General features: G+C 44.4%; 1 protein-coding gene across 2 annotated transcripts in view; it reads left to right on the top strand.

Annotated features, from left to right (window-relative positions):
• SCARB2 (scavenger receptor class B member 2) overlaps positions 1-24,833 on the top strand; it is a 72,067-nt gene extending 47,234 nt beyond the window's left edge. Inside the window, 7 exon segments of one of the 2 annotated variants that reach the window (NM_001244155.1) lie at positions 1,386-1,505; positions 7,879-8,048; positions 12,567-12,685; positions 14,343-14,416; positions 16,061-16,112; positions 20,031-20,189; positions 21,745-24,833. In NM_001244155.1, coding sequence (NP_001231084.1) covers positions 1,386-1,505; positions 7,879-8,048; positions 12,567-12,685; positions 14,343-14,416; positions 16,061-16,112; positions 20,031-20,189; positions 21,745-21,783 — 733 coding nt within the window. In that variant the 3' untranslated portion in view covers positions 21,784-24,833. 2 annotated transcript variants of the gene reach the window in all.

Genomic DNA, 25,065 nt, shown 5'->3' with positions numbered 1-25,065 from the left:
CAATTATTTTAATTTCTTCTAAGATGAATTCATCTTACTGTTGGTTTTGTTGCCTGTCTCTTAGCATGTTGCAATGTTGGGAGTTCTCGCTGTGGTGCGGTGGGTTAACGATCCAGCTTTATCTCTCCAGTGGCACCAGTTTGATCCTGGGCCTGGTGCAAAGAGTTGAGGGTCTGGTGATGACATAGCTGTGGCATAGGGTGCAGCTGTGGCTTGGATTCAATCCCTGGCCCAGGAACTTCACATGCTGCGGGCGCAGCTGAAAAAGAAAACAAACAAACAAATGATGATTGGCAGAATTATTTTAGTTGGGAAGTCTGTCTGTTACCTATCCATCCATCCATCCATCCATCTATCCATCTATCCATCCTCTCACCTCTTCCTAGGTAGCACTTTTGCAGGTGCCTCCATTAGCCAGTACACATTATGGGCTCCCGCCAAAGAATCAACAGGCAGCTTGATTCACATTCTGTTTGTGAGGCTGTGTCTGCGGCATCCTGTCTCCCAGCAACTCAGCTTTGCTTTCTTTGGCCTCTCCTGCTGAGCAGAAAAACCCCTGCCCCCAGACCCTGATTTCAAGCCCTTGATGGACCACTTTTAATTCTTATTAACCTTAGGAGCTGGACTCAGAGATCTTTCTCCTGGCCCAGTGGGCTGGCAGTTTTAGCCCTATTCACCACTTGGCATTTTTCACCTTTCATTATCTAGGGAGATGTTTGTTAGTGTTTGAATAGCAAGTAGAGCTTTTAAATGTTCCCTTTTTGTGTTTTATCAGCCACTACTCTGTTTTTACTTGGCCCTCAATTCATGAACTTAGACTGATGCCTCCTTGACCAGATGTTGGAAGAATTACTATTTATGACCCATCCTTTCCTGTATTTTGCATTTTGGACCATTATTCAAGGAATTAATTTTTAAAAACCCTCCATCTCAAATGTGCTCTTAGCGAGTACAGAGTCAATTCAGCATTACGCTTTTCTGTGACCCTAGAGAAATCCTCCATTAGCTGTTGGTAGGGGAGACAGTTGACGCTCTGTCGTGAATGTTATCTAAGTTAACATATCTGTCCAGAGCTTACCTGTCCACAGGCTGCTGTGAACAAGGCTGTTGTGAACACCGCATTGGGTCATAGCTTTAAGTAAATGGGTCTTCCTAAACCTCTACAAAAGATACTCTGTTTTAGAGGAAGGGAAGAGGGAAGAATGGATTTAGGGAGGTGGAGCCTGCTTTTCCCTCTCTTGATCTAATCTCTGACCAAATACCCTTGTGTCCATGTGTGAATAGGAGTCTGTGGGTAGCCAGGTCCTAGTCAAGTCTTGAAAAGTCCAGACCATTAAAAGAAGCCTGCGATCCAGTGTGACTCTTTGCTGTGCTTCCAATGACAGGTCTCTTGACTGGTGGACTGCAGACACGTGCAATATGATCAACGGGACGGACGGAGATTCTTTTCACCCATTGATCACTAAAGACGAGGTCCTTTATGTCTTCCCATCTGATTTTTGCAGGTAAGAACTTGAAAAATGAGTTATTTGACTGCAAGACCACCAAACATACGAGGAATATATGTAGCTACACTTATTTGGCAAGGATATTTATGTGTAGTCAGTGATCAATGATCATAGCATCCTGTGGTGACTCACAGCTCTGACTCCAGAGCCCGGATGTATTGTAACCAGTTCCACCACTTACAGCCATGTGACCTTGGGAAGATTATTTAGCCATTCTGTGCCTCACTTGCTTCATTTGCGAAAGAAGGGTAGGAATGGTTATCTACCTTGGGAGTTTTGAGGACGAATAAGTTTCTTTAATAAAATACTTAGCCCAGGGAGTGTCCCACAGTCAATAATATTAAATGCTAACACTTTGTTATTATGGTATGCTCTGTTGGGTATGAAATTTGCCCTAGTCATGTTCCAGTCAACAGGCAGTCGCTGATAGAAGATGAAGAAATCGTTCTGTTGTCCCTATTTCAGCAGTCACAGGTCTTTGCTGAGCTCCGACCTTCCCATTGGTCATAGCTGCTCACACCTGCCCCGCCGTCTCTCCCCTTTTCCTGCTGCTCCTTCTCTCTAGACAGGCATGATTAGGTCCTGTCTTCAGGAGGAAGGCATCCTGCTCCTGGCCCTGGTTCCTGGCTCCTTGTCCCTGCTGCTCCCGCCCTACACCCTCAAACTGCTCACCTGAGTGGCTGATCCCACAGCCTCCATTCCTCTCCCACTCACTCCTGCAAGGCTTTTTAATGAGACGTCTCGGTCAGAGGTAACCTAGCTGCCTTTGATGCTGTAGAGTCAATATCCTCAAGAATAGCTGTTCTTCTTGGAGTTACCAAGTGCAACGGGATCAGCGGCATCTTGGGAGTGCTGGGAAGCAGGTTCGATCCCTGGCCCAATGCGTGGGTTGGCTCCACCACAGCTGTGGCTCAGGTTGCAACTGTGGCTCCGCTCAAAAATCTAATACAGAAAAGAGGAGCACAAAAAATAAATTAAAAAAAAAAAAAAAAAAAGAATGTCTGTTCTTCTGAGCTTTCCTCTCACACAGTTGAGCACCTCACCAGGAAGCCCTGCCGGAATCACTATAAATCTCTCTCCTCCCTTGCACTGGAGCAGCCACCAAGTCTATCCATCCTCATCCTCCTCCAGAATAGCTCTTCTTTCACTCCCCTCCCCAGCTTCACTCTCTGCCGCGTGCAGACCCTTTGCAGCCCTCATAGGAATAGCTCAGTCACCCTCCAGCCAGCTGCTCTATCCAGTTGATATTTGTGGAAGCACTGAAGGAAGAGAAAATGTTGCAGAGTGCAGTGAGTGGGACAGGGAAGAAGGAGGACAGTAGGGGGCTTGTTAAAGATGTGATCCGAGGAAACTCTATCTGGTGCCCAGACCATCTCAGCAGGATGGGGCTGAAGAATCAGTGCCGTGAAACTTAAGGAAAAAAGCTAACATGAAACAAGACACAGAGACATTTATCTTAAGTAAAGGTGGGAACCAGGGGACTCAAGGTTTCAGGGACCAAGAGCACCGCCTCAAGAAACCACACTGCTTTTATTGTACTCTTAAGGATTACGTCAAGTGAGGAGGGGGTTATAGGTGCTGGATATAGGGGTTTTTTTTTTAAGTTATTTTAAAAGTTACATAGTCGGTTGCTGATTAAGCTTTTATTCTGACCTTTAGGCATTTAACAATCATTAGCATTTGAGGAAGCTTGGCATCAGCTATCTATGCATAGCAGCTAGAGAATCACCATTGTGCTTCTGCAGACTGCGTGCCTATCTTCAATAACCCATTGTGCCTAGGTTTGCACCTTGGTTCTCCTTGCTAATGCATATCCTGCTAATGACCCCTCATAAACCCCTTGGGGCCATGAGGCTCCTCTTTCTTTTATTCTTAAGAGGACATGTCATGCTGTGCAAATGGCTTGCCAATCTGCACAGGTCCCACGTGCCTAGACCAACGCATTATGCCCTCATTCAGCTGACCCTGTGAATAACTTATGCCTTTAGGTCTTTATTCTTAAGCTTAAGTCATTCACCAGCACTGTGACTGTTTTTCAAGCGGGAAGATGGGGTAAAATAAAGCAGGACAAGATGGAGTTTTCAGCATAGAAGCTAAGAAAATATTGTAGAAACATGTCTCGAGACAATCTGGTACCAGCATGAAGAGCCATGTGGTGAAGCTTAGTAAAGCTAACAACATGCAGACTTCATGATGCCACCCTTCTCTCCCATGTGGATTCCCCGGCCTGAAGAACTCTTGTACACATGTGAAGGAGACCTATGCCAACAGGTGTTCATTGCAACATTGGTTATAGTTATGAAAAGTTGGGAGTGCTGATGGAACTAGTCATCTCTAATAGGAAAAGAAAAGAATTTTATGTGAGCCAAACTGAGGGCTATAGCCCAAGAGATGCTGATTCAAGGAATTGTATTTGCCAGACTACAAAATGGGGGAGGCATATAAAGGGAAAAAAAAAAAACTCACAAGATTATAGTGAGTTACAGAAATTATTTATCAAGAATTACAGGAATTCCCATCGTGGCTCAGTGGTTAATGAATCTGACTAGCGTCCATGAGGACACAGGTTCGATCCCTGGCCTCGCTCAGTGAGTTAAGGATCTGGCGTTGCCATGAGCTGTGGTGTAGGTCACAGACACGGCTCGGATCTGGTGTTTCTATGGCTGTGGCATAGGTAGTGGCTACAGCTCTGATTCAGTCCCTAGCCTGGGAACCTCCATATGCTGTGGGTGCAGCTCTAAAAAGACAAAAAGGAAAAGAAAAAAAAGAATTACAGTTGAAAGAGTTCCCTTTCCAAGGGAGATGTACAGACGGCCAATAAGCACATGAAGAAATGCTCAACATCACTGATTATTAGAGAAATGCAAATCAAAACTACCATGAGATACCACCTCACACCAGTCAGAATGGCCATCATTAATAAGTCCACAAATAACAAATGCTGGAGGAGGTGTGGAGAAAAGGGAACCCTCCTGCACTATTGGTGGGAATGTAAGCTGGTACAACCACTATGGAGATCAGTATGGAGGTACCTTAGAAATCTATACATAGAACTACCGTACGACCCAGCAATCCCACTCTTGGGCATATATCCGGACAAAACTTTCCTTAAAAAAAGACACATGCACCCGCATGTTCATTGCAGCACTATTCACAATAGCCAAGGCATCAACAGATGATTGGATTAGGAAGATGTGGTATATATACACTGTGGAGTACTACTCAGCCATAAAAAAGAACGAAATAATGCTTTTGCAGCAACATGGATGGAACTAGAGACTCTCATACTGAGTGAAGTAAGTCAGAAGGAGAAAAACAAATACCATATGATATCACTTATATCTGGAATCTAATATAAGGCACAAATGAACCTTTCCACAGCAGAGAAAATCATGGACTTGGAGAATAGACTTGTGGTTGCCAAGGGGGAGGGGGAGGGAGTGAGGTGGTTGGGGAGCTTGGGGTAAATAGATACAAACTATTGCCTTTGGAATGGAGTAGCAGTGAGATCCTGCAGTGTAGCACTGGGAGCTATGTATAGTTATTTATGATGGAGCATGATAATGTGCAAAAATAGAATATGTACATGTATGTGTATTTGGGTCACCATGCTGCACAGTAGAAAAAAAATTGTATTGTGGAAATATCTATTAAAAAGAAATAATAACAAAAAAAATAAAAACAAAAAACAAAACAAAGCAAAAAAAGAGTTCCTGTTGAATTGAATCCGACTAGTATCCATGAGGACTCGGGTTCAATCCCTGGCCTTGCTTAGTGGATTAAGGATCTGGCATTGCTGTGGCTGTGGTGTAGGCCAGCGGCTACAGCTCTGATTTGATCCCTAGCCTGAGAACTTCCATATGCCTCTGGTGGGGCCCAAAAAAAGAAAAAAAAAAGGAAAAAAAAAAAGAGTTGAAAAAAAATCACAAAGAGTTATAGTTGGAGCTGTTAAGAAGTAACAGTGCTTGTTAAGCAAGGATTGGTTGGAATGTGAAATGGTTGCCTAGTTACAAGGGGAGACCTTGAGGCCATAATGTTGCAGCTGGTTACTGTTAGCAGATAATGTTTTGAGAATGGCTGACGGTGTCTTTGAGTTTGATGCAGTTCAGAAAAATTCAGGTTCTCAGTGATGCAGGAATGTGTCTGAGATCACATCCCCAATAGCCACCTGGCTCCATCATGGATGCCTACACCACAGTTACTCCATTTTAATTTTCAAATGCATTCTTCAATATTAAAAACAGATCTATGATGCATGTTTGACAGGCCATAAGACAGGCTATTCTAGTTTGCACAAAGTTTAAGTTAAATCATACATAAGCCAGAATAACCTCCCCATATCCTCAACATGTGAAAATTTCTTCCATCTAAAGCAATCTAAGTACTATGAAAAGGAGACTGTAAATAAATAGTGGCATGTTCATATGACAGAATAAAAAAAAAAAAAATAAGGGAGTTCTTGCTGTGGTACAGTGGATAAGAATCCAACTGCAGTGGCTTGGGTTTGATCCCTGGCCCACCTCAGTGAGTTAAAGGATCCAGTGTTGCCACAGCTGCAGCTGGGATTCAATCCCTGGCCCAGGCAACTTCCATATCCTGTGGGTGTGGCCATAAAAATAAAATATACAAACCAAAGCTTTGTATGGTTGGTTTTTTTTCGGGGGGGGTGTCTTTTTAGGGCCACACCCAGTGCTCATGGAGGCTCCCAGGCTAGGGGTAGAATCAGAGCTGTAGCCACTGGCCTACATCACAGCTCACAGCAATGCCGGATCCTTAACCCACTGAGCGAGGCCAGGGATTGAACCTGTGTCCTCATGGTTACTAGTCAGATTCATTTCCACTGAGCCATGACGGGAACTCCTTTTTTTTTTTTTTCTTCAGAGCCGTGTATGTTAATGTAATACATGTTAAAAATGTTGAAGGAAGAAGCAAATGATAGAGAACATAGTGTACTGTTCATATAACATTTAAAAATAACAAATAGTGCCACATGTTTATGAATATGCACGTAGGTAAAAGTCTAAAGGCCTGCATGGGAGTAATAGGAATGATAAGCCCCAAATTCAGAATAGTGGTTACCTCTAGACCCAGAGAAGGGCTAGAATCAGAGAGCTTCAATTGTACCCATAAATATACATTTTATTTATCTGAGTGGCATTTGCTATAAAAGGCATGTAATATACTATTTTCCCTATTTCTCTTTTTGCCAAAAATGTTCATTAAAATGTGAAGGAAAAACAAAACAAAATGCTGTAGGGGTGGGCTGTGTGGTGGAAGGCAACTCCCAGGTTAGTCGCAACCCAGACAGAGACACATCCTGCCTCTGGTTCAAAGATGAAAATGTGAGGCCCCCAAAGCAATTCCGCTCAACTTCAGGTGCCTCCAGATGCAGGGCTGGAGGACATCCATTATTAAGACAATGGATGTGAAAGTGCTTTGACAGTCCTTGGGGGCTTTGCAGATATTAGCCTGGGTAATATGCCAGTATTACCACTATTTGAAACTCTGTAACCACTGAAGGCAGAGTGGTGTTGGACTCCTTAGAAATACATGACTGGCGCAAATATGGAAACTATATTTATTGGGGGGACATGGGTTCCAAGTATAAGTTCTAATGGAAAATCTGTGCCATGCGGCATTTTCCAGGCCCCCAGGCCTTCACCACCTCTTCTGATTTTGCTTTGCGTCTGCCCCACCCTGGCCTCCTTTGCTTTGTGGCTGCTTGGTCCACATTGGCATGTGTCCATGCTGGTCTAGGTGACTGTTATTTTTTTCAGTGTGAGTCTCCATTCTACCATCACCTTCTTTTTTTTTTTTTTTTTTTTTTTTTTTTTTTTTTTTTTTTTTTTTTTGTCTTTTTGCAATTTCTTTGGGCCGCTCCCGCGGCATATGGAGGTTCCCAGGCTAGGGGTCGAATTGGAGCTGTAGCCACTAGCCTACGCCAGAGCCACAGCAACGCGGGATCCGAGCCGTGTCTGCAACCTACACCACAGCTCACGGCAACGCCAGATCGTTAACCCACTGAGCAAGGGCAGGGACCGAACCCGCAACCTCATGGTTCCTAGTCGGATTCGTTAACCACTGCGCCACGATGGGAACTCCCATCACCTTCTTGATTTTCTTTTTTGGCCTTGTTGGGATGTTAGCATCGTTGCTGCCTCTGAAACATACTTCATCACAGTGCATCCCGTATTTATTGTACATTGACTGGATGGAGCTCCTTTCAAGCTTTCTTTTGCCTGTTGATTTTCGCCTTATCCTTTAAGCTTTTAGGCATGTTATACCAGAGAAAGGTTAGCTGACTTACTGATTTAGGCAGATCATGCTAACAGGAGCCCACATTGACTGTTTTATTTTTATTTCCTAACAGGTCAGTGTATATAACTTTCAGTGACTTCGAGCGTGTACAGGGGCTTCCTGCCTTGCGGTATAAGGTGCCTGCAGAAATATTAGCCAACACCTCAGACAACGCTGGCTTCTGTATACCTAAAGGAAACTGCCTGGGCTCAGGAGTCCTGAATGTCAGCGTGTGCAAGAATGGTAAGAACTCAGGGAGTTTCTGCTGTGGTACAGTGGGTTAAGGCCCCAATTGCAGTGGCTCAGGTGGCAGTGGAGGCACAGGTTCAATTCCCAGTCCAGTGTAGTGGATTGAAGGGATCAAGTATTGCTGCAGCATAGGTCACAGCAGTGGCTTGGATTCAGTCCCTGGCCCGGGAACTTCCGTATGCGTCCATTTTAAAAAAAAAAAAAAGAATATTAAAAACTCAGATTGGTGACATGAGGGAACTCAGGAGGGCCTGGGTGCAGGATTCCTGCTCTTCAACAAAGAATATTGTCAGCCCAATAGGAAGAGTGATTCTGACCTTTCAAGACTCCTTTTAGGAGTTCCCATGTGGCTCAGTGAGTTAAGGATCTGGCATTGTCACTGCAGTGGCTTGAGTCACTGCTCTGGTGCAGGTTGCATCCCTGGCCTGGGAACTTCCACACGCTATGAGTGTGGCAAAAAAAAAAAAAAAAAAGAAGAAGAATGTTTTGTTAGAAAGACTCACAGATTCAAACACAAACCAAAGGGGAAGGGGTGAGGGATAAATTAGGAGTTTGGATTAGCAGATACACACTACTGTATATTAAATAGATAAAACAACAAGGTCCTACTGTATAGCTCAGGGAACTATATTCAGTATCTTGTAATAAACTATAATGGCAAGGAATCTGAAAAAGAACATAAATAACCGACGCACGTTGTATACCAGAAATGAACATTGTAAATCAATTATACTTCAACTAAAAAAGAGAATAGGAGTGTTCCCGCTGTGGCGCAATGGGATCAGCAGCATCTTGGGAGCACTGGGATGCAGGTTCAATCCCCAGCCGCCACAGTGGATTAAGAGCTGGCATCGCCACAGCTGTGGCTTAGGTCATGACTGCGGCTTGGATCTGATCCCTAGCCTGGGATTAAGAGAGAAAGATAGAGTAATGTTTTTATAACATGGCAATAGCATGGTAAGAAAAAAAAAATGCCTTGGCTTTTCTGTAATGCTTTTTATTGCTAGAAAGCCATGTTGTGTTTTTTCTGGGCAGTAGTTTAGGAGTCAATAAAAATTATAGCTCATGTTTGCTAGTACTTACTTATTGGTAAGTCACTGTGTTAAGTGCCTTACATACTTCCGTACAGTTAATACATGTAAGGTGTCAACTGATTTCACATTCAAAACAAGGCTAAAGAGAAAGTGGAGAACGTAGTCATTGGAAAGTACATATGTTGGTGATGAGTCTCCATGATTTCAGAGCAGAGTGTGTTTTAAACCCTGACCACAAATTTCCCAGTGTTTCTTTTTGTTTGTTTGTTTGTTTGTTTGCCATTTCTTGGGCCACTCCCGAGGCATATAGAGTTCCCAGGTTAGGGGTCCAATCAGAGCTGCAGCCCCCGGCCCACACCAGAGCCACAGCAATGTGGGATCCAAGCCATGTCTGCAACCTACACCACAGCTCATGGCAACACCAGATCCCCAACCCACTGAGCAAGGCCAGGGATTGAACCTGCAACCTCATGATTCCTAGTCGGATTCGTTAACCACTGAGCCATGATGGGAATTCCAATTTCCCAGTGTTTCTTAATGTCTCCCCTCTCCTTTCTGTGAATGAGGCAGGATGATCCGGGGGACAGCTGACTAAAGCATTTTCTTCATCCTGAGGACTAGTTTTTGCCATCACATGTTGCATAATTATTCACAGTATAGGGACCCAGCCAGTGGCCGCTTTTTACAATTGTGGGAACCAAGGCTCAGAGAAGGAACCGGATTTTTCTAAAATCCTTATCTCTGGGCACATTCATGTTGGAACTTAGGGCCTTCTCACATTCCTACTGTGATTTTTCCTAGGCTACAGTTCTTTAAAGTTTATCTTGAGAAACTTGGTAACCCTTTTCTCCTGATTAAAGTTGTCTTTTTCTCCTGAGTAATGAGCTACCTTTTGTCCCCCACCCCATCCACTTGCTTGGAAAATCTCCTTTTGGAATCAGCCTCCCTTTCCTCCCCTGATGAGGTCGTGGCTCACAAGCCTGGCCTTGCGTCAGAACCATCTGGAGGCGCATTAAAAACATCTGTCCCAGGGTCTACATACCAGGGCCCCCAGAAGCTTGTTTGTAATGAGCTTCAGGTGATTCTCATGAAGAGTTTCATTCACCTACTTGATGGGGAACCATTGTGCGAGGGAACGCACAGCCCTGACCTGGAGATCAGGCAAGAGGCAAATGGGAGTGAGTTCCTGCTTCTCCTAAACCTGCTGCCTCACTGGGGAGTGGTCCTGAAACGGTGTTTGCTTGCTCAGCCCATGTGCCTGTGGCTCAAGTCACAAATGTAGACATTTTTCTTGGTTTCTTTCTTTCTTTATTTGCTTTTTTGACTGCCCCACAGCATGTGGAGTTTCCAAGCCAAGGATCAGATCCAAGCCGCACTTGTGACCTAAGCCACAGCTGCTGCAATCCCAGATCCTTAACTCACTGTGCCAGGCCGAGGATCGAACCTGCATCCCAGTGCTCCAGAAACAACACTGATCCCATTGCACCACAGGGGGGGAACTCCTTTCTTGTTTGATTAACATTCTGCTTCCTCAAGAAGTTGACATCAGGATCAACAGGAGGATTCTGTTTTGCAACAGGCAAACCTCTTGCTACAATCCTTTCCTTCTTCCCTCTTCTGTATTCTCAGATGTGGACTGAAATGTCTACCCTCCAGGACTATCCTCAAGTGTTTTGAATTACCCACAAAACTATTGGTTAGTAGGTTCTGGAGTCAGGTGCATCTGGGTTTAAATCCTATTCTGGGAGTTCCCATCCTGGCTCAGTGGTTAACAAATTCGACTAGGAACCATGGGTTTTGGGTTCGAACCTTGGCCTCGCTCAGTGGGTTAAGGATCCAGCATTGCCGTGAGCTGTGGTGCAGGTTCAGCAGCTGCAGTTCCAAGTGGACCCCTAGCCTGGGAACCTCCATATGCCGAGGGAGCGGCCCTAGAAAAGGCAAAAAGACAAATAAATTAATTAAAAAATAAAATAAATCCTATCCTGTTTGTTAGCAAATTGAAGAAGGGTTCCAGACAGCAGGGTGTTTTTCAAATTTTATTTATTTATTTAGGGCCACACTCGTGGCATATGGAGGTTCCCAGCCTAGGAGTCGAATCGGAGCTATAGCTGCCAGCCTACGCCACAGCCACAGCCACTCCAGATCCGAGGCACGTCTTCGACCTACACCCATGGAGGGAGGCCAGGGATCAAAGGGAGGCCAGGGATCAAACCTGCGTCCTCGTGGATACTAGTCAGATTCGTTTCTGCTGAGCCAGGCTGGGAACTCCAGATAGCAGTTTTGAAATGGGAGTAATTATAACTTCCTTGGAAGGTTGTGTGAAGGTCAGTGTCTGGCCCTTATTAAGTCCTCAACAGGTCTTTAAAAATACATTATAACAGTCACACTAGGTCACAAAGAAGGAAATTATGTCTTTGTGAAACTATTTAGAAATAGAGAGCAAAACTATGTGTGTGACAGATGAGGTGTTTGAACCCTGGGCTGGTGGAAATGTGAGCAGATTTAAATTACTTGCCAATAAACGAATTTCTTCAAAAATATATTTTCCAAGCAGCATTTCAGGGTCTCTGTCCTTTTCATGAGCAAAATCTAGAATAGGTTTCCATAACTTGCTTCTCTCTTTGTTTCTTAAAATGAATAGGAATTTTCTTTAAAAAAAAAAAAGAAAGAAAGAAAAAAAACCCCAGTATCTTCCTGTGGGCAGACCTTGATCTAGTCAGGGGTTTGCAGGTGGCAGAACCAGGCAAAGTCTTAAGACATTCAACATAAACCTGTGTAGAAGAGCACAGCCCATCTTGGGGAAAACAAAAACAGAAAGGCAGGAAAGGGAGGTAAAAGTCCATTTACTGGTAGAGAATTATAGTTGCAACAAGTGCCCCTCATTTGATCAGAATTCAGCTTCCATTGCCTGATAGCTCAGTGTCCTGGGGAAATTTTATAACTCTCTCTGAAGCTCGCGTTCCTCAAATGCAAAATGAAGGTAATAGTTCTAACTTCCTAGGGCTGCTGGGAATGTTAATTAAAATAATGTGTATCAAGGAGTTCCCTGGTGGCTCAGCAGGTTAAGGACCTGGTGTTGTCACTGCTATGCCTTGGGTTGCTGCTGTGGTGCGGGTTTGACCCCTGACCTGGGAACTTGCTCATGTGGCTCAGCCACAAATAATAATAATCATAATGTATGTAAAGCATTTACATTTTATAGGTTCAGTAAATATTTGTTGAAGAATAAATATTTAGCCAGGACTTCAGTATATACGGTGGTATAAAATAATGTGTGGGTAAATGAGATGTCAGAAAATGAACTATAAATCCCAAGCTAGGAAGTGTAAAATAGACCTTTTAGCCTGCTCCTTCCCCCCACCCAAGTTTTCTGATGTACAACTTTCCCAGCCCCTACTGAGGAACTACACTTGTGATCAAGAACTTGATATTCATTTTAAAGAACTGCATCATTCATTCTGTTTTCATTAAAACGCAGGTGCACCTATTATTATGTCTTTCCCACACTTCTACCAAGCAGATGAGAAGTTCGTTTCTGCCATAGATGGCATGCATCCAAATAAGGAATATCATGAGACCTTTGTGGACATTAATCCGGTGAGTACACACATCTTCCTGAGAAAAAAGCATCCATTTTATTCTGTCTGCCCAGTGTTCCTCAGAGTAGCCCTGAGCATGCTTGAGAAATATCCTGGCTTCCTTTCGTACACACGTTAAGTGGAAGGCACTCAGCTCAGTGCAATGGGATGCAGTCTCATCACCCTGCAGTTAGGAGGCTGAGTTCTCTGGAGCTAATACACAGAAATATCAGCAAACTTGCTTTAACGGAAAAAGTGAAAGTTCCATCATTGGAAACAACTGGAATCAGACCCAGGTAACCCGGTCAGTCTTCCCGTGGCCAGAAGATTGGCCCTGAACATATGTACGTTTCTGCCCCTGGACCACAGATCAGAAAACATTCCTCCGCTTACTCACTGCCAGGGAAATTTATTTTATTATTATTATTATTTTTTTTTTTTTTTTTTTTTTTGGCTTTTTGCCTTTTCTAAGGCAGCTCCCATGGCATATGGAGGTTCTCAGGCTCGGGGTGGAATTGGAGCTGTAGCCGCCGGCCTACTCCACAGCCACAGCAACTCAGGATCCGAGCCGCGTCTGTGACCTACACCACAGCTCACGGCAACGACAGATCCTTAACCCACTGAGCAAGGCCAGGGATCGAACCCAAAACCTCATGGTTCCTAATTGGATTTGTTAACCACTGAGCCACGACGGGAACTCCATGCCAGGGAAATTTAAACATATCCATTAGCTTCAGTCACTCTTGGCAAACCTCTTTATACAGGTGCTACTGAGAGTTGTTATATGATATTGTTCATTTAAAAAGCATCAGATACACACGTGCTCCAATCCCATATAAACAAAGGAGAAAAACTAAAAATTGTATTAATGGGATGTATCGTTTGACAATGTGAAAGCCTCTCACTGTAGAGACTGAGTTGAAGGTGAGGTGTCTTCATTCCTGGGATTTTGAACATGTGCATGGAACAAGCACAGAAAAACAAATTCTTGGAGCACAGCAATTTGGGGGCATTTCCCCCATAGCTGCCCTCATTGTATTTGTATTTGAGGAATCAGGGCTCTGATCTTTTTGTGAGTGAGATCAGGTGTGGTTTGCTCCCTCTCTTTCTTAGCTGTCAGTCAGTTCCTTTCCAGCAGCCAGCTATTTGAAGGTGCTTGTACCAGGGCCAGGTGCCGCCCCACACCTTGGTGCAGAGGTGGAGCTGCCATGGGGACGATGCTGCATCTGTCCTCTGGGTTCTGTTGGATGGGCCTCGTTCCACATGGCCACCATCCTCTGGCTGTGACCACATCTTCCTGATCACATTCTGGCCATCTGCCTGGCTACCCAGGCAGGGTATCTGCTGGATTTCCCTCCTGCCCGGGTCCCCAGGCTTTCCTATTTGAAGTGGGCCCAGCCCAGACCTACCCAGTCAGAACCTGCATTTTAACAAGATCCCTGGGAATTTGCATGTGGACTAAAATGTGAGACGCACTGGTCTACAGGCACCTGGCACGGTCCCCGTTCTCCCTGTGTCCTGGGGTGCTGTTTCCCCCTTGTCCCATTCCGCCTGGCACACGTGTCAGTGGCCACCCTTTGTTACCAGAACCACATAGAAACAGTGCTCTACTGAAAAAAAAAGTGCTTGTGGTTTTAATAAATCTAATGTTTTCTTTCTACTTCTCTGATTTACAGTTGACTGGAATTATCCTAAGAGCAGCCAAGAGGTTCCAAATCAATGTTTATGTCAGAAAATTAGATGACTTTATGTAAGTTTTTCTACAGAGGCAGGGGGTATTTTTGCTACCTTGGCTTTTCGGGGGCGGGGGGGTTTGACGTTGGGTGGCGTACAGCTCACTTCTAAGTCTGTTCACCTCTACGCTTCAAGGATGAAGCATGATCAGCATTTTCCTGGGCTGCCTTGGTCTTGGAATTTACTTATTTCATTTCATCAAACATGTATAGAGTGCTTTACATGGATCAGTTATTGTTCTAAGTACTTCATGTACATTAACTCATTTATTCCTCCCAATAATCCTACATTACCCGCATTTTACAGATGCGGAAACTGTGGCACAGAGAGGTTTAACAACCTGCTAGAACTCACACAGCTAGGGAGTCTGCTCTTACCCACTCTGCTAAGCGTTTCCTCCCATAACTCTGGCTGCCTCCCTCCCTCCCTGCCTTCCTTTCCGCTGCTCCCACCCAGGGCCAGTCACCAGCTCTCCCGTGGATGGTTAAATAGTCTCTTGAGTTCAGTGTTTCCACACTCCATATCTAAAAACTACTAGTTGATTAGTGCGTTAGTTCCCATCATGGCTCAGCAGAAATGAATCTGACTAGCATCCATGAGGATGCAGGTTCGATCCCTGGCCTCACTCAGTGGCTTAAGGATCCAGCGTTGCCATGAGCTGTGGTGTAGGTCACAGACACGGCTCCGATCCCATGTTGCTGTGGCTGTGGTGTAGGTCGGCAGCTACAGCTCCGATTTGACCCCTAGCCTGGGAACCTCCATATGCCATGAGTGTGGCCCTAACGGACAAAAAACAAAAAGCAAACAAAAACCCACTAGTTTATTAGGATTCCTAAGTATAATCTCCTGCTCTGACTTATCAGTGGAAGTTGAGAAAATGCTTATGACTTAATGTCAAATGAAAAAACAGGATGCAAAACTGTAATACATATCTATGACATCTTATGTCTATATTTATCTAGTCTGTCTGCTTATCTGCAAATCAAACTTGGTTGGGTCCCTCTCCCCCCCATTAAATGTGGTTTGTAAGAATGCATTTCGTTACCCGTGTGTGTGTTTCTGAGAGAGTATAATTTAGTCGTTTCGATCTAGAGCTTAGGATCAAAATGGAATTGCAATCCTGGTGCCATCACTTCCTCACTGGTCTTGGCAAATTCCCCTGAGCTGTCGTTTCCTTGCCTTAAACCTGGGGCAGCAATACCTACCACAAGGGTCTATGTGAGAATTAAATGAGAGAATGTTCCTAAGACACCCGGGGCAGAGCTGGTGCATAGGAACTGCTCAGTGAGTGCTCCCAGCTCTTGTGAAGACGGTACTCAGTAGCCTGATTCCAAACATTCCGAGGAATGATAGCATCATTCTGCTGCAGCCTCTCCTCTGATTACCCTTGGGAGTATAGCAATCATTTTTGATGAAGTTGCTCTTAGCATCTTGTGGTTTTGGTAAAAACACTTTATATAAAAGTGCAAGCCCTTGAATTGCTAGCTGGACAGTTTGTAATCTAACTGCTGATTGATACATGTTTGTAAAGAAAGCTAAGAAGTCTGGATGCACTCTGGTTTCATGAAAGAAATGTGCTAGAATTGTCATTGTCTCGCTAGACCAGGATGCTGTCAAAATGAGGATGTCTGTAAAAATAATCTCTGTTTTGTCTTTGTAGTGAAACAGGAAACATTAGAACCCTGGTTTTCCCAGTGATGTATCTCAATGAGGTGAGTCCTGGGAGGGAGCCACAGGTATGTTTTACCTGTGGAAGCTTGGGAAACTTCCATTATGGTGCCTGCACTTAGAGCTGTGTGTAATTTAAGATGTGAGAAAGGGGAGTTCCTGTTGTGGCACAGTGGTTAACAAATCTGACTAGGAATCATGAGGCTGCAGGTTCGATCCCTGGACTTGCTCAGTGGGTTAAGAATCTGGCGTTGCCGTGAGCTGTGGTGTAGGTTGCAGACGTAGCTCGGATCCCACTAGCTTGAGAACCTCCATATGCTGTGGGAGGGGCTCTAGAAGAGGCAAAAAGACAAGGAAAAAAAAAAAAGATGTGAGAAAGGGGCAAAAGTGGCTTTTTGGAACTATTTGCCCTCAGAAAGTTTCTGTGTATATGTTTACACGAAGCTGCTTGTGTCTAGGACTTGAAAATGACAGAAAGAGGCATTTCCGCTGCAGCACAATAGGATCAGCAGTGCTTGGGAGTGCTGGGATGCAGGTTTGACCCCTGGCCTTGCTCAGTGGGTTAAGAATCAGGCATTGCTGCAAGGTGCAGTGGGGGAAACAGATGTGGCTCAGATCCAGTGGTGTCCGTGGCTGGACAGCTACAGCTCTACATATGTCATGAATTAAAGGACTGATACAACCCCTAGCCAGGGAATGTCCATGTGCCGCAGGTGCAGCTCTTAAAAAAAAAGTAATCAGTTTCCCATTTGCTGATCATTAGTTGAGGAGAAAGGGAGAGTAAAAAAGAGTGTAAGGTGGTTGAAGAAATGATTAGATAAAATGTGATATTGGTAGTTCCCTTGTGGCACATTGGGTTAAGAATCATTGTCACAGCAGTGGCCTGGGTCGCTGCTATGGCTCAGACCCAATCCCTGGCCCAAAAACCTCCGCATGCTGTGACTCTGGGCGCAACTAAAAAAAAATAAAAATAAAAAAAGATACCTGCCCATTACCTGCAGTGATACGTGGTTGCCTTACCCTTCATCATAGCATAGAATTTTTTCTACTTTCAGGTAGAAAAACATATGTCATGAATTAAAGGACTCAGATCCTGTCCTAGTTCAAACAAAAGGAGTTTCTCTGAAGAAATATTTCTTTCACAGTGTATCCACAGAAATGTTATCCCTAATTGGTAGGCATAAATTGAAGTTTTAAAAATAAAGCATATTCTGAAAGTTTAGAAAACACCCACTATGGAAAACAGCTGTGGTGAATTCTTTTCTCAGCCACAGGTTGCATTTACTGTAGTTGCATTTCCTCAATTTCCCTTCTGTCTCTCACCCAGTTTTGAGGGGGAAATTGCAGGATTTTTCCCCTCCATAATTCTCAGTTGGCTGGCTTCTGTTGTTAACAGTAGCATTTTTTTTTTTTTTAGTTGGTTTTGTTGCTTTTCTTTCTTGCCTAAAAAATTTTGTTCTTTGTAGAAAATTTAGCCACAGAGATTAGCAAAGAAAGGGAAAAAGAAGATGACTTCTCACAAAACCTGAGCCAGATATATTGTTTTTAACTTGCTTTATTTTCCTGAACAATGTGTTGTAAATTTTTTTCCAATAACAACTTTGTAAAAAATAATTTGATGTTTTACATTTTGTAAAGTAACATGAGCTGTTTTGTTTTTTTCTTTTTTGGCTGCACCCACAGCATATGGAAGTTCCTGGGCCGGGGATTGAATCCGAGCCAGAGCTGTGACCTACGGATAGGTGCAGCAAGTTGGGATCCTTAACCCACTGCCCTGGGCCAGGGAGTGAACCCATGCTGCTCAGAGACAGTGCCGGATCCTTAATCTGCTGTGCCACAGCAGGAACTCAACATGTGCTCTTTATAGAACTCTTGGGAAATTAAAAATGCTATTAAAAAGTGAAGCACTTGATAAGCAAGCCCATCCCTTAAAAAGTACAGTTGTCACCTGCTTATATTGCCCTAGTATTTTTCTGGTTTTGATATTACATAGTTGAGGCCATAGGGTAGATAAGGTTTTGTATCCTTCTTTTTTCATCTAGCATTGTATAGATAGCCACATTGATAGACTTTTGAAGGGTTTGGGATTATAGTTCTAAGACAAGGCTTTTATTGTTTCATAGGAAAAATTCAGGTAATACTTACCACTTATAGGACCTAATGCAATTGCTCCTGGGTTATCACTCTAATGGTGTATGGGGAGGGTCACAGAAGTAGGGCTCTTTGACAGTGTGGAAGGGCCCTATTGTGCCAGCTTATGTTCGTTGTGCTGCATTTGAAGTCCCTTTCACTTGAACTTTTTTTTTTTTTTGGTCTTTTTTTGGCCACTCCCAAGGCATATGGAGGTTTCCAGGCTAGGGGTCCAATCGGAGCTATAGCTGTCGGCCTATACCAGAGCCACAGCAATGCGGGATCTGAGCCGCATCTGCAACCTAAACCACAGCTCATGGCAATGCCAGATCCTTGACCCACTGAGCAAGGGCAGGGATCAAACTCGCAACCTCATGGTTCTTAGTCGGGTTTGTTAACCGCTAAGCCACGGCGGGAACTCCACTTTCACTTGAACTTTTGCTTTGACTTTTTGTTAAAGACTAGATCGAGGCCAGGGAACCATGGAGTGAAACCTCGAGCTTTTGCTCCTCCCCAGAAAGAACCTGACTTTTCTCTCGCTAGAAAAATAAAACATGAGACTTGGATGGGACCTTGGAGACTGCTCTCTCACCCCCATTTGCCAGAGGAGACTCTGAGCCTCATGGGCCTTCACCTGTTAGTGGAAGAACCAGCCCTAGAACCACATCCTCTGCCTCCGTCCAAGGCAAATTGAGCCTAAATTAAACCCAGAGTCCCAGTAGGTGCTCATAATTTTGATGGAATTAAGCTCTTCAGAGACCTCACCCGGGACCATTTAAGGTGATAATACCTTTGCTCTTCATACAGAAAGTGTTATTCTAGAATATTTCCTTAGAAGTTCCCTTGTAGTGCAGGGAGTTCAGGATCCGGCATTGTCACAGCAGTGGTTCAGGTTGCTGCTGTGGCATGGGCTCAATCCCTGGCCCAGGAATTTCTACACACCACAGATGTGCCCCCCCCCCCCCGAAAAAAGAATATTTCCTTAGCTATCAGCACCCTCTAGAATTCTGGTTAGCCTCAAGACTTCCTCAAACACTTCCTGTCGAGACCTCTGGTCCTGATTAGTATGGATCCAACCAAGAGATAAATGATGCTTTCCACATGCCATTGTTGGAATATTTCATTCACTGATTCAGCTTATCACCTGACATTAATTGAGCACCTACTGTGTAGGGGGTGCTATACCCAGTGTTTAGTTGACTGAAATTAAAGTCTTACCTTCAGGACCCTCTCAATGAGAAGGAGACAAAGAGGTAAAGAGACAACTACAATGCAAAATGGGGAGACAGTGATGGAAGCACAGAAAAGGGACCTTGAACCAGGCCTACCGTGGCCAAAGAAAACTTCTGGAAGGAAATTTTGCTCAGCTGGGTTTTGAGGGATGAGTTGGAATTGTCTGATATATTAAAAAAAGCTGATACTATCTCAATATTTCTTTTTCTTTTTGGCCTTGCCCTCAGCACATGGATGTTCCCAGGCCAGAGATGGAACCTGCACCACAGCAGCAACCCAAGCCACTGCAGTGACACCGCCAGATCCTTAACCCATAGTGCCGCCGGGGAACTCCTCTCTCAGTATTTCTGAATACTTTTTTTCCCCCTTTTCCCACCAATTTTGAAAGTCAACATGTATCTTTGGAAGAAAAGAGAAGACAGTAATGCATGAATACCCCTTGTGGTTGCTGTAACTTATAAATGTATTTTCAGAATCTCTGGTTCGCTAACAGGAGGACTTACCCAAATGGTGTTGAATGACGTGGAAGAACGATATAGCAAGAAATGTTACTCTCTGGGTACTCAGTAATCAAGGGAATGTTGTTTTCTTACCCCCAGAGCGTTCTCATTGATAAAGAGACTGCAAGTCGCCTGAAGTCTGTGGTCAACACCACTATGGTCATCACCAACATCCCCTACATTATCCTGGCACTCGGTGTGTTCTTCGGTCTGATCTTCACCTGGCTCGTGTGCAGAGGACAGGGATCCATGGATGAGGTGAGCAGGGGCTGGAGGAATGTCTCCCTCACTGGGTAGCATTCGCTGAGGACGTCAGCTGTCCTGCACTCAAGGGCTGTCAGTGGGCCCATTAGGATGGATGCTGAGGGTTTATGTTGGGCACGATGATTTCATGGTTATATTACTGCTGGGCCCAATGAGAGGGAAGGGACGTGTGTCCAAGCTGGAAGTGGAGGTGGTAATAGCATGGTACTGTCCAGTATTTTGGCTCTCTGGGTGGGGACGGAGTCCCTGGGAACACGTGTTAACTTCTTGGAAAATATCCTGAAAGAAGAAGAAGATCGTACAGTGAAGCACCTGGCCTTGGGTGTCAGACTGCCCAGGTCCCAACCCCAGTTCTGCCACTTAATAGCTGTGTGACCCTAGAGACTGTGCCTCAGTGTCTTCATCTGTCAAATGGGATGATAATAGAGCCTCCCTTAGGAGTCTTTTTCTGAGGATTCAATGATAAGCATAAAGCGCTTGGTCCAGGGCAGGCGTTTAGTAAGAGCTCAATAAACATTCCTTATACGATAAAACAGCTCCGTAATTATAGAGCATGACAACCTTCCTAAGTGACCTGCAGGCCAGCCCAGGGGTCTAAATAGCTTCAGTGAGCCTTTCTTAAATTCTCACCAGCTTCCCTTTTTGAAGCCAAAGCTTCCCCCACCCCCTCTGCCTCCATTCGTGTCTGAAGTAGGAAATGAGATAGACTGAGACCGTCTAAATCATATTAGCTGTGCCCATCATGGTAGCATGAATCAAGTGTGAGGCAAGCATTTTGCCATTTCTCTCTATGGATCTTACCACCCATCTGGCATCGGAGGGTCCCTGAGATTTTCACAGGCACAGATGAAAGGCCATGTAAATGTCATAACTGCCCCTGTGATTACCCACCTTCGCGTATTCAGCAGGCAGCTGGTTACTGAGCATGCACCAGCCTCTGAGCCATTGTTCTCTGGCGGGTGCCCAACCAGGAAGGAGGCAACCTCAGTAGGGTGTGATGAGGGTTATGGTCCCACTGGGGGTGGGGGTGTCAGAGCAGGCTTCCTGGAGAGGGTCAGGGCTGAGTGGGAAAGAAAGAGCAAGGGGAAGCAGCCACGAGAAGAGGAGGCGAGTGGGATGGTATTCTTCCCATCAGTGAGAAGATCAAAAGATCTGTGCCTTAGAGTTCCCATCATGGCTCAGTGGTTAACGAATCCGACTAGAAACCATGAGGTTGCGGGTTCGATCCCTGGCCTTGCTCCGTGGGTTAAGGATCCGGCGTTGTCGTGAGCTGTGGTGTAGGTTGCAGACTCAGCTTGGATCCCACATTGCTGTGGCTCTGGTGTAGACCGACGGCTACAGCTCCGATTCGACCCCTAGCCTGGGAACTTCCATATGCCACGGGAGTGGCCCCAGAAAAGGCAAAAAGACAAAACAAACAAACAAACAAACAAACAAACAAAAAAACTCTTCCTTCCACCTTTCTCCTCCCCTCTCCCCACTTTTCATATGGAGAGAAGTTGGTGACATGACTCCCTAACCTCACTGTCCCCTGTCTCCTGAGTCTCAGGGAACTGCAGACGAACGAGCACCCCTCATACGAACCTAATGTGGCAGCGCTTGGGGAAGGAAGTGTGCGAGCTGTCGTGACCCGGACTACGACATGGGGCAACTGTCTGCGTCCTCAACTTGTCGCCTGGGGTGAGAGGAGGGAGGAGACGCCCATCGGTGGGATGAGCGCCTTCCAGCAGAGGTTCAAGAACAGACTGGCCTGCGTGGCCATCAGGCTTTCTTCAAGCCAGTGGTCCCTGACAGATTCTGTTTTTCATGTGTGTAGCAAGTATTTAATAAACTCTTGTATAGTACCTTTTGTTGTTGGGTGCTGGTAGCTCCAGGATTGTGTGACCACTGTCGTGGTTATAATGTCTCTGCATCCCTCGTTAATGCTGCTTGGTGTCACCTTAGTCAGTATGCTTCATTCACCAAACCTTGTGCTGAAACACATAAATACTCTTTTATGTTGTATTCCTCCACTCATTTCATCTGAAAACAGAAGTAAGTAAGACTTGGGGACCCAGGGTAAAAGGATAAGCCTCATTCAGTGTCATTCAAATGCATCTAATGTCCTCTTTTGAAAAGGTGTATTGCATTTCTTGCTCATCCTCCATTCATAATCCCTCCAGAAAAATAACTTAGTGTTCTGATGCCTTTCATACAGGGTAGGAATCAAGTGGGAACGGGGTTGGGTGGGGTGAATTAGGCAGTGGGGCGGTGCTTATAAACCGACAGGGACAAGCACCTGAGGATTTGTGACATGTACTTCTGTGAGTTGAAAGAATGCATAAACGGTGTTGGTGAAGACCACACAGATCTCTTACGTAGAATAGATATGTAGTTCTGATCTCTGTGCATAGTTTGTTATTTTTTTCAGTCAAAATGATCTTGATGTGGAAAGGCGTTTCTAGGAGAATGTAATTGGTAACTGACTCCCCCCATCATCCTTCGCCAAATATGACTGTATGAATTACAAGGGTATTGAGTGACTCTTTGTAAAATTATGTATGAATATCAGAAATTCATTTATCCACAACCTAAAAGTTCACTTAAATTTCAGGACATCTGACTACGCTAAAGAGACATTTCTGCTGGGACCGTCTTCTTGGTAACTCTGAAATTGTTTTTATAAGTTGTTCTTTCCTCAGATTCGGTTTCTTCTGATGTGTTGTGGCTCATGGTAACTCACTACAGAAAAGTGTGCTTATACTTCCTGTGACAATCATTTTGCTGACAGGGTGATGGTGTTTTAAAATATTGCACAGGAAGTGCCTTTAAGAAAGGTCCCGTAGGACTGGAAGCCGGGCCACCTCTCTTCAGAAGACCTCTTGGCTTTCAGTGTGACCTGAGTCAGAGGATAGGGAACCATCTGCTATCACAGAATTCAAGCATATTTAAGGGCATTTTCTTGGATTCTTAATGTTCAGTATTCATTTTTGATTGAGAAGGCTGTATATTTGTCTGGCAAAGTACACAGAGAATTTCTTAACAACTGAAGCATTCTACAGAATTTTGTTTTGTCTTTTTTTTTTCCCCCTTTTTTAGGGCCACAGGTGCAGCATCTGGAAGTTCCCAGGCTAGGGGTTGAATCGGAGCTGCACCTGCCAGCCTACACCATAGCCACCAGATCCAAGCTGTGCTTGCAGCCTGTGCCACAGCTCAGGGCAACACTGGATCCTTAACCCATTGATCGAGGCCAGGGCTCTAACCCATGTCCTCATGGATACAAGTCAAGTTCGTTACCACTGCCCCACCACGGGAACTCCCATCTACAGGATTTTTTGTTTAAAACTGGATTGCTGAATAAGCAAATGAAAGGAAAAAAAAAAATCCACAGATTTCACAAACATATCTTCTGATCCTTGTACAGAGGAAAGAAATCATTTTAGTTTCCTTGCCCCAATTTTTCCACTCTCCACACTGAAGAAATATGTAATAGGTTTCCCTTTTTAAGGGGCAATCCATTAAAGTCTCAATTTCTCTATAATTTAAGATAGAACCTATAGATGCCCCAAATCACCAAAATGTGAAAGGAAGTGAAAACATTGCAAGTTGGAAATACTTTGTCCTTAATAATGCCAAATATCTAGATTTTTTAATTCTATCAGTATTTAACTAGAAAAGTGGCACCTCTTATTCTTTCATGCATCCACTTACTGACGCTAATAAAACTGCTAAGTCAGTGCACAGTCACTGGCTCATTTCATCACCGGGAAATAATCAGCTGTGAAGAGGAAATTTTTAAATACTACTATGTGTGATAATATAACAGTTAATGTGGGAGACAAAACCATAGTATTTTCATGTGATTCTTCATAGTTACGTGGCTTAGAATCACATTTGCTGTTTTCTTTCTGAAAAGCCTGTGGCAAACCCCTGCACTGCAGTCAAGATTATACCCTGGTTAAGAACAACCAGTGTACCTCTTTGGTTTTAGGTTGAAAATAACCAATTGTCCCTCATGCTCTTGTTCTTAGAGCCGTTATTCTTTAAGGCCCTCAAAGTGTTTGTGATGGTCCCAATCACAAACTCTGATACTCAGTTTAGGGAGAAACCAGAGAGAGGGTACCTCACTTCTCTTAGGGAAAATTGAGGAGTTCCCTGATGGCCTAGCAGTTAAGGACTCAGCGTTGTCACTGTGTCAGCTTGAGTCACTGCTGTGGCTCCGGTTTGATCGCTGGCCTGGAAACTTGTGCATGCTGCAGGTGCGACCAAAAAGAAAAAAAGGAAAAAAGAAAAAAAAAAAGCACATTAGGAGTTGAACCCAGAATGGGAAATGGGCTTTGCCATTTTTAGCTCCAGGTTTTTCCCATTAGATTTTATTTCCTCATGTTCTGGAAAGTTCACCATGACTAACCTTTTTTGAAGTTTTAAGGGAGGCTAATTTTTTATTTGAATTGCTTGAGATGAGAGTTCTGCCAAAGGCGCTTTTCGTCCTTGACATGGAGGTTCATTGCTTGTGGCTGTTAAAGAGCATACTGACCAGAATGTTCTTCATGTAGTTCACACTGCTGGTTCCTTTCATGTGAGTCTTGACATGTTTATTTCTACCCATAATGCAATGAAAGATTTCACTAATAAAAAAAAACTTTCTATGAAACTGCACTGGATGTTGTATGTTATGTCCTCAGATGTTCAATTGTTTGTGGCATTTCATTTGAAAGGCGCCCTTCACCCTCTTGATGGACACAGGCCTGGGTCACACCCCTTGGCCACCTATGATTTCAGCTCAGCTGTGGGGGACAGTTATAGGCAGCCTGACAAGCCCCATTTCCAGCAGGTCCCACACTCTGCTTTTCGGCCTCTGTGCTTTCTCCAGAGCCCTGGGAGTCCCTCA

This window comes from Sus scrofa, chromosome 8 (genome assembly GCF_000003025.6).
Source record: "Sus scrofa isolate TJ Tabasco breed Duroc chromosome 8, Sscrofa11.1, whole genome shotgun sequence".
NCBI classification, from domain to species: domain Eukaryota; kingdom Metazoa; phylum Chordata; class Mammalia; order Artiodactyla; family Suidae; genus Sus; species Sus scrofa.
Note: the sequence above shows the minus strand (reverse complement) of the source record. Positions and strands in the feature narration are given on the sequence as shown.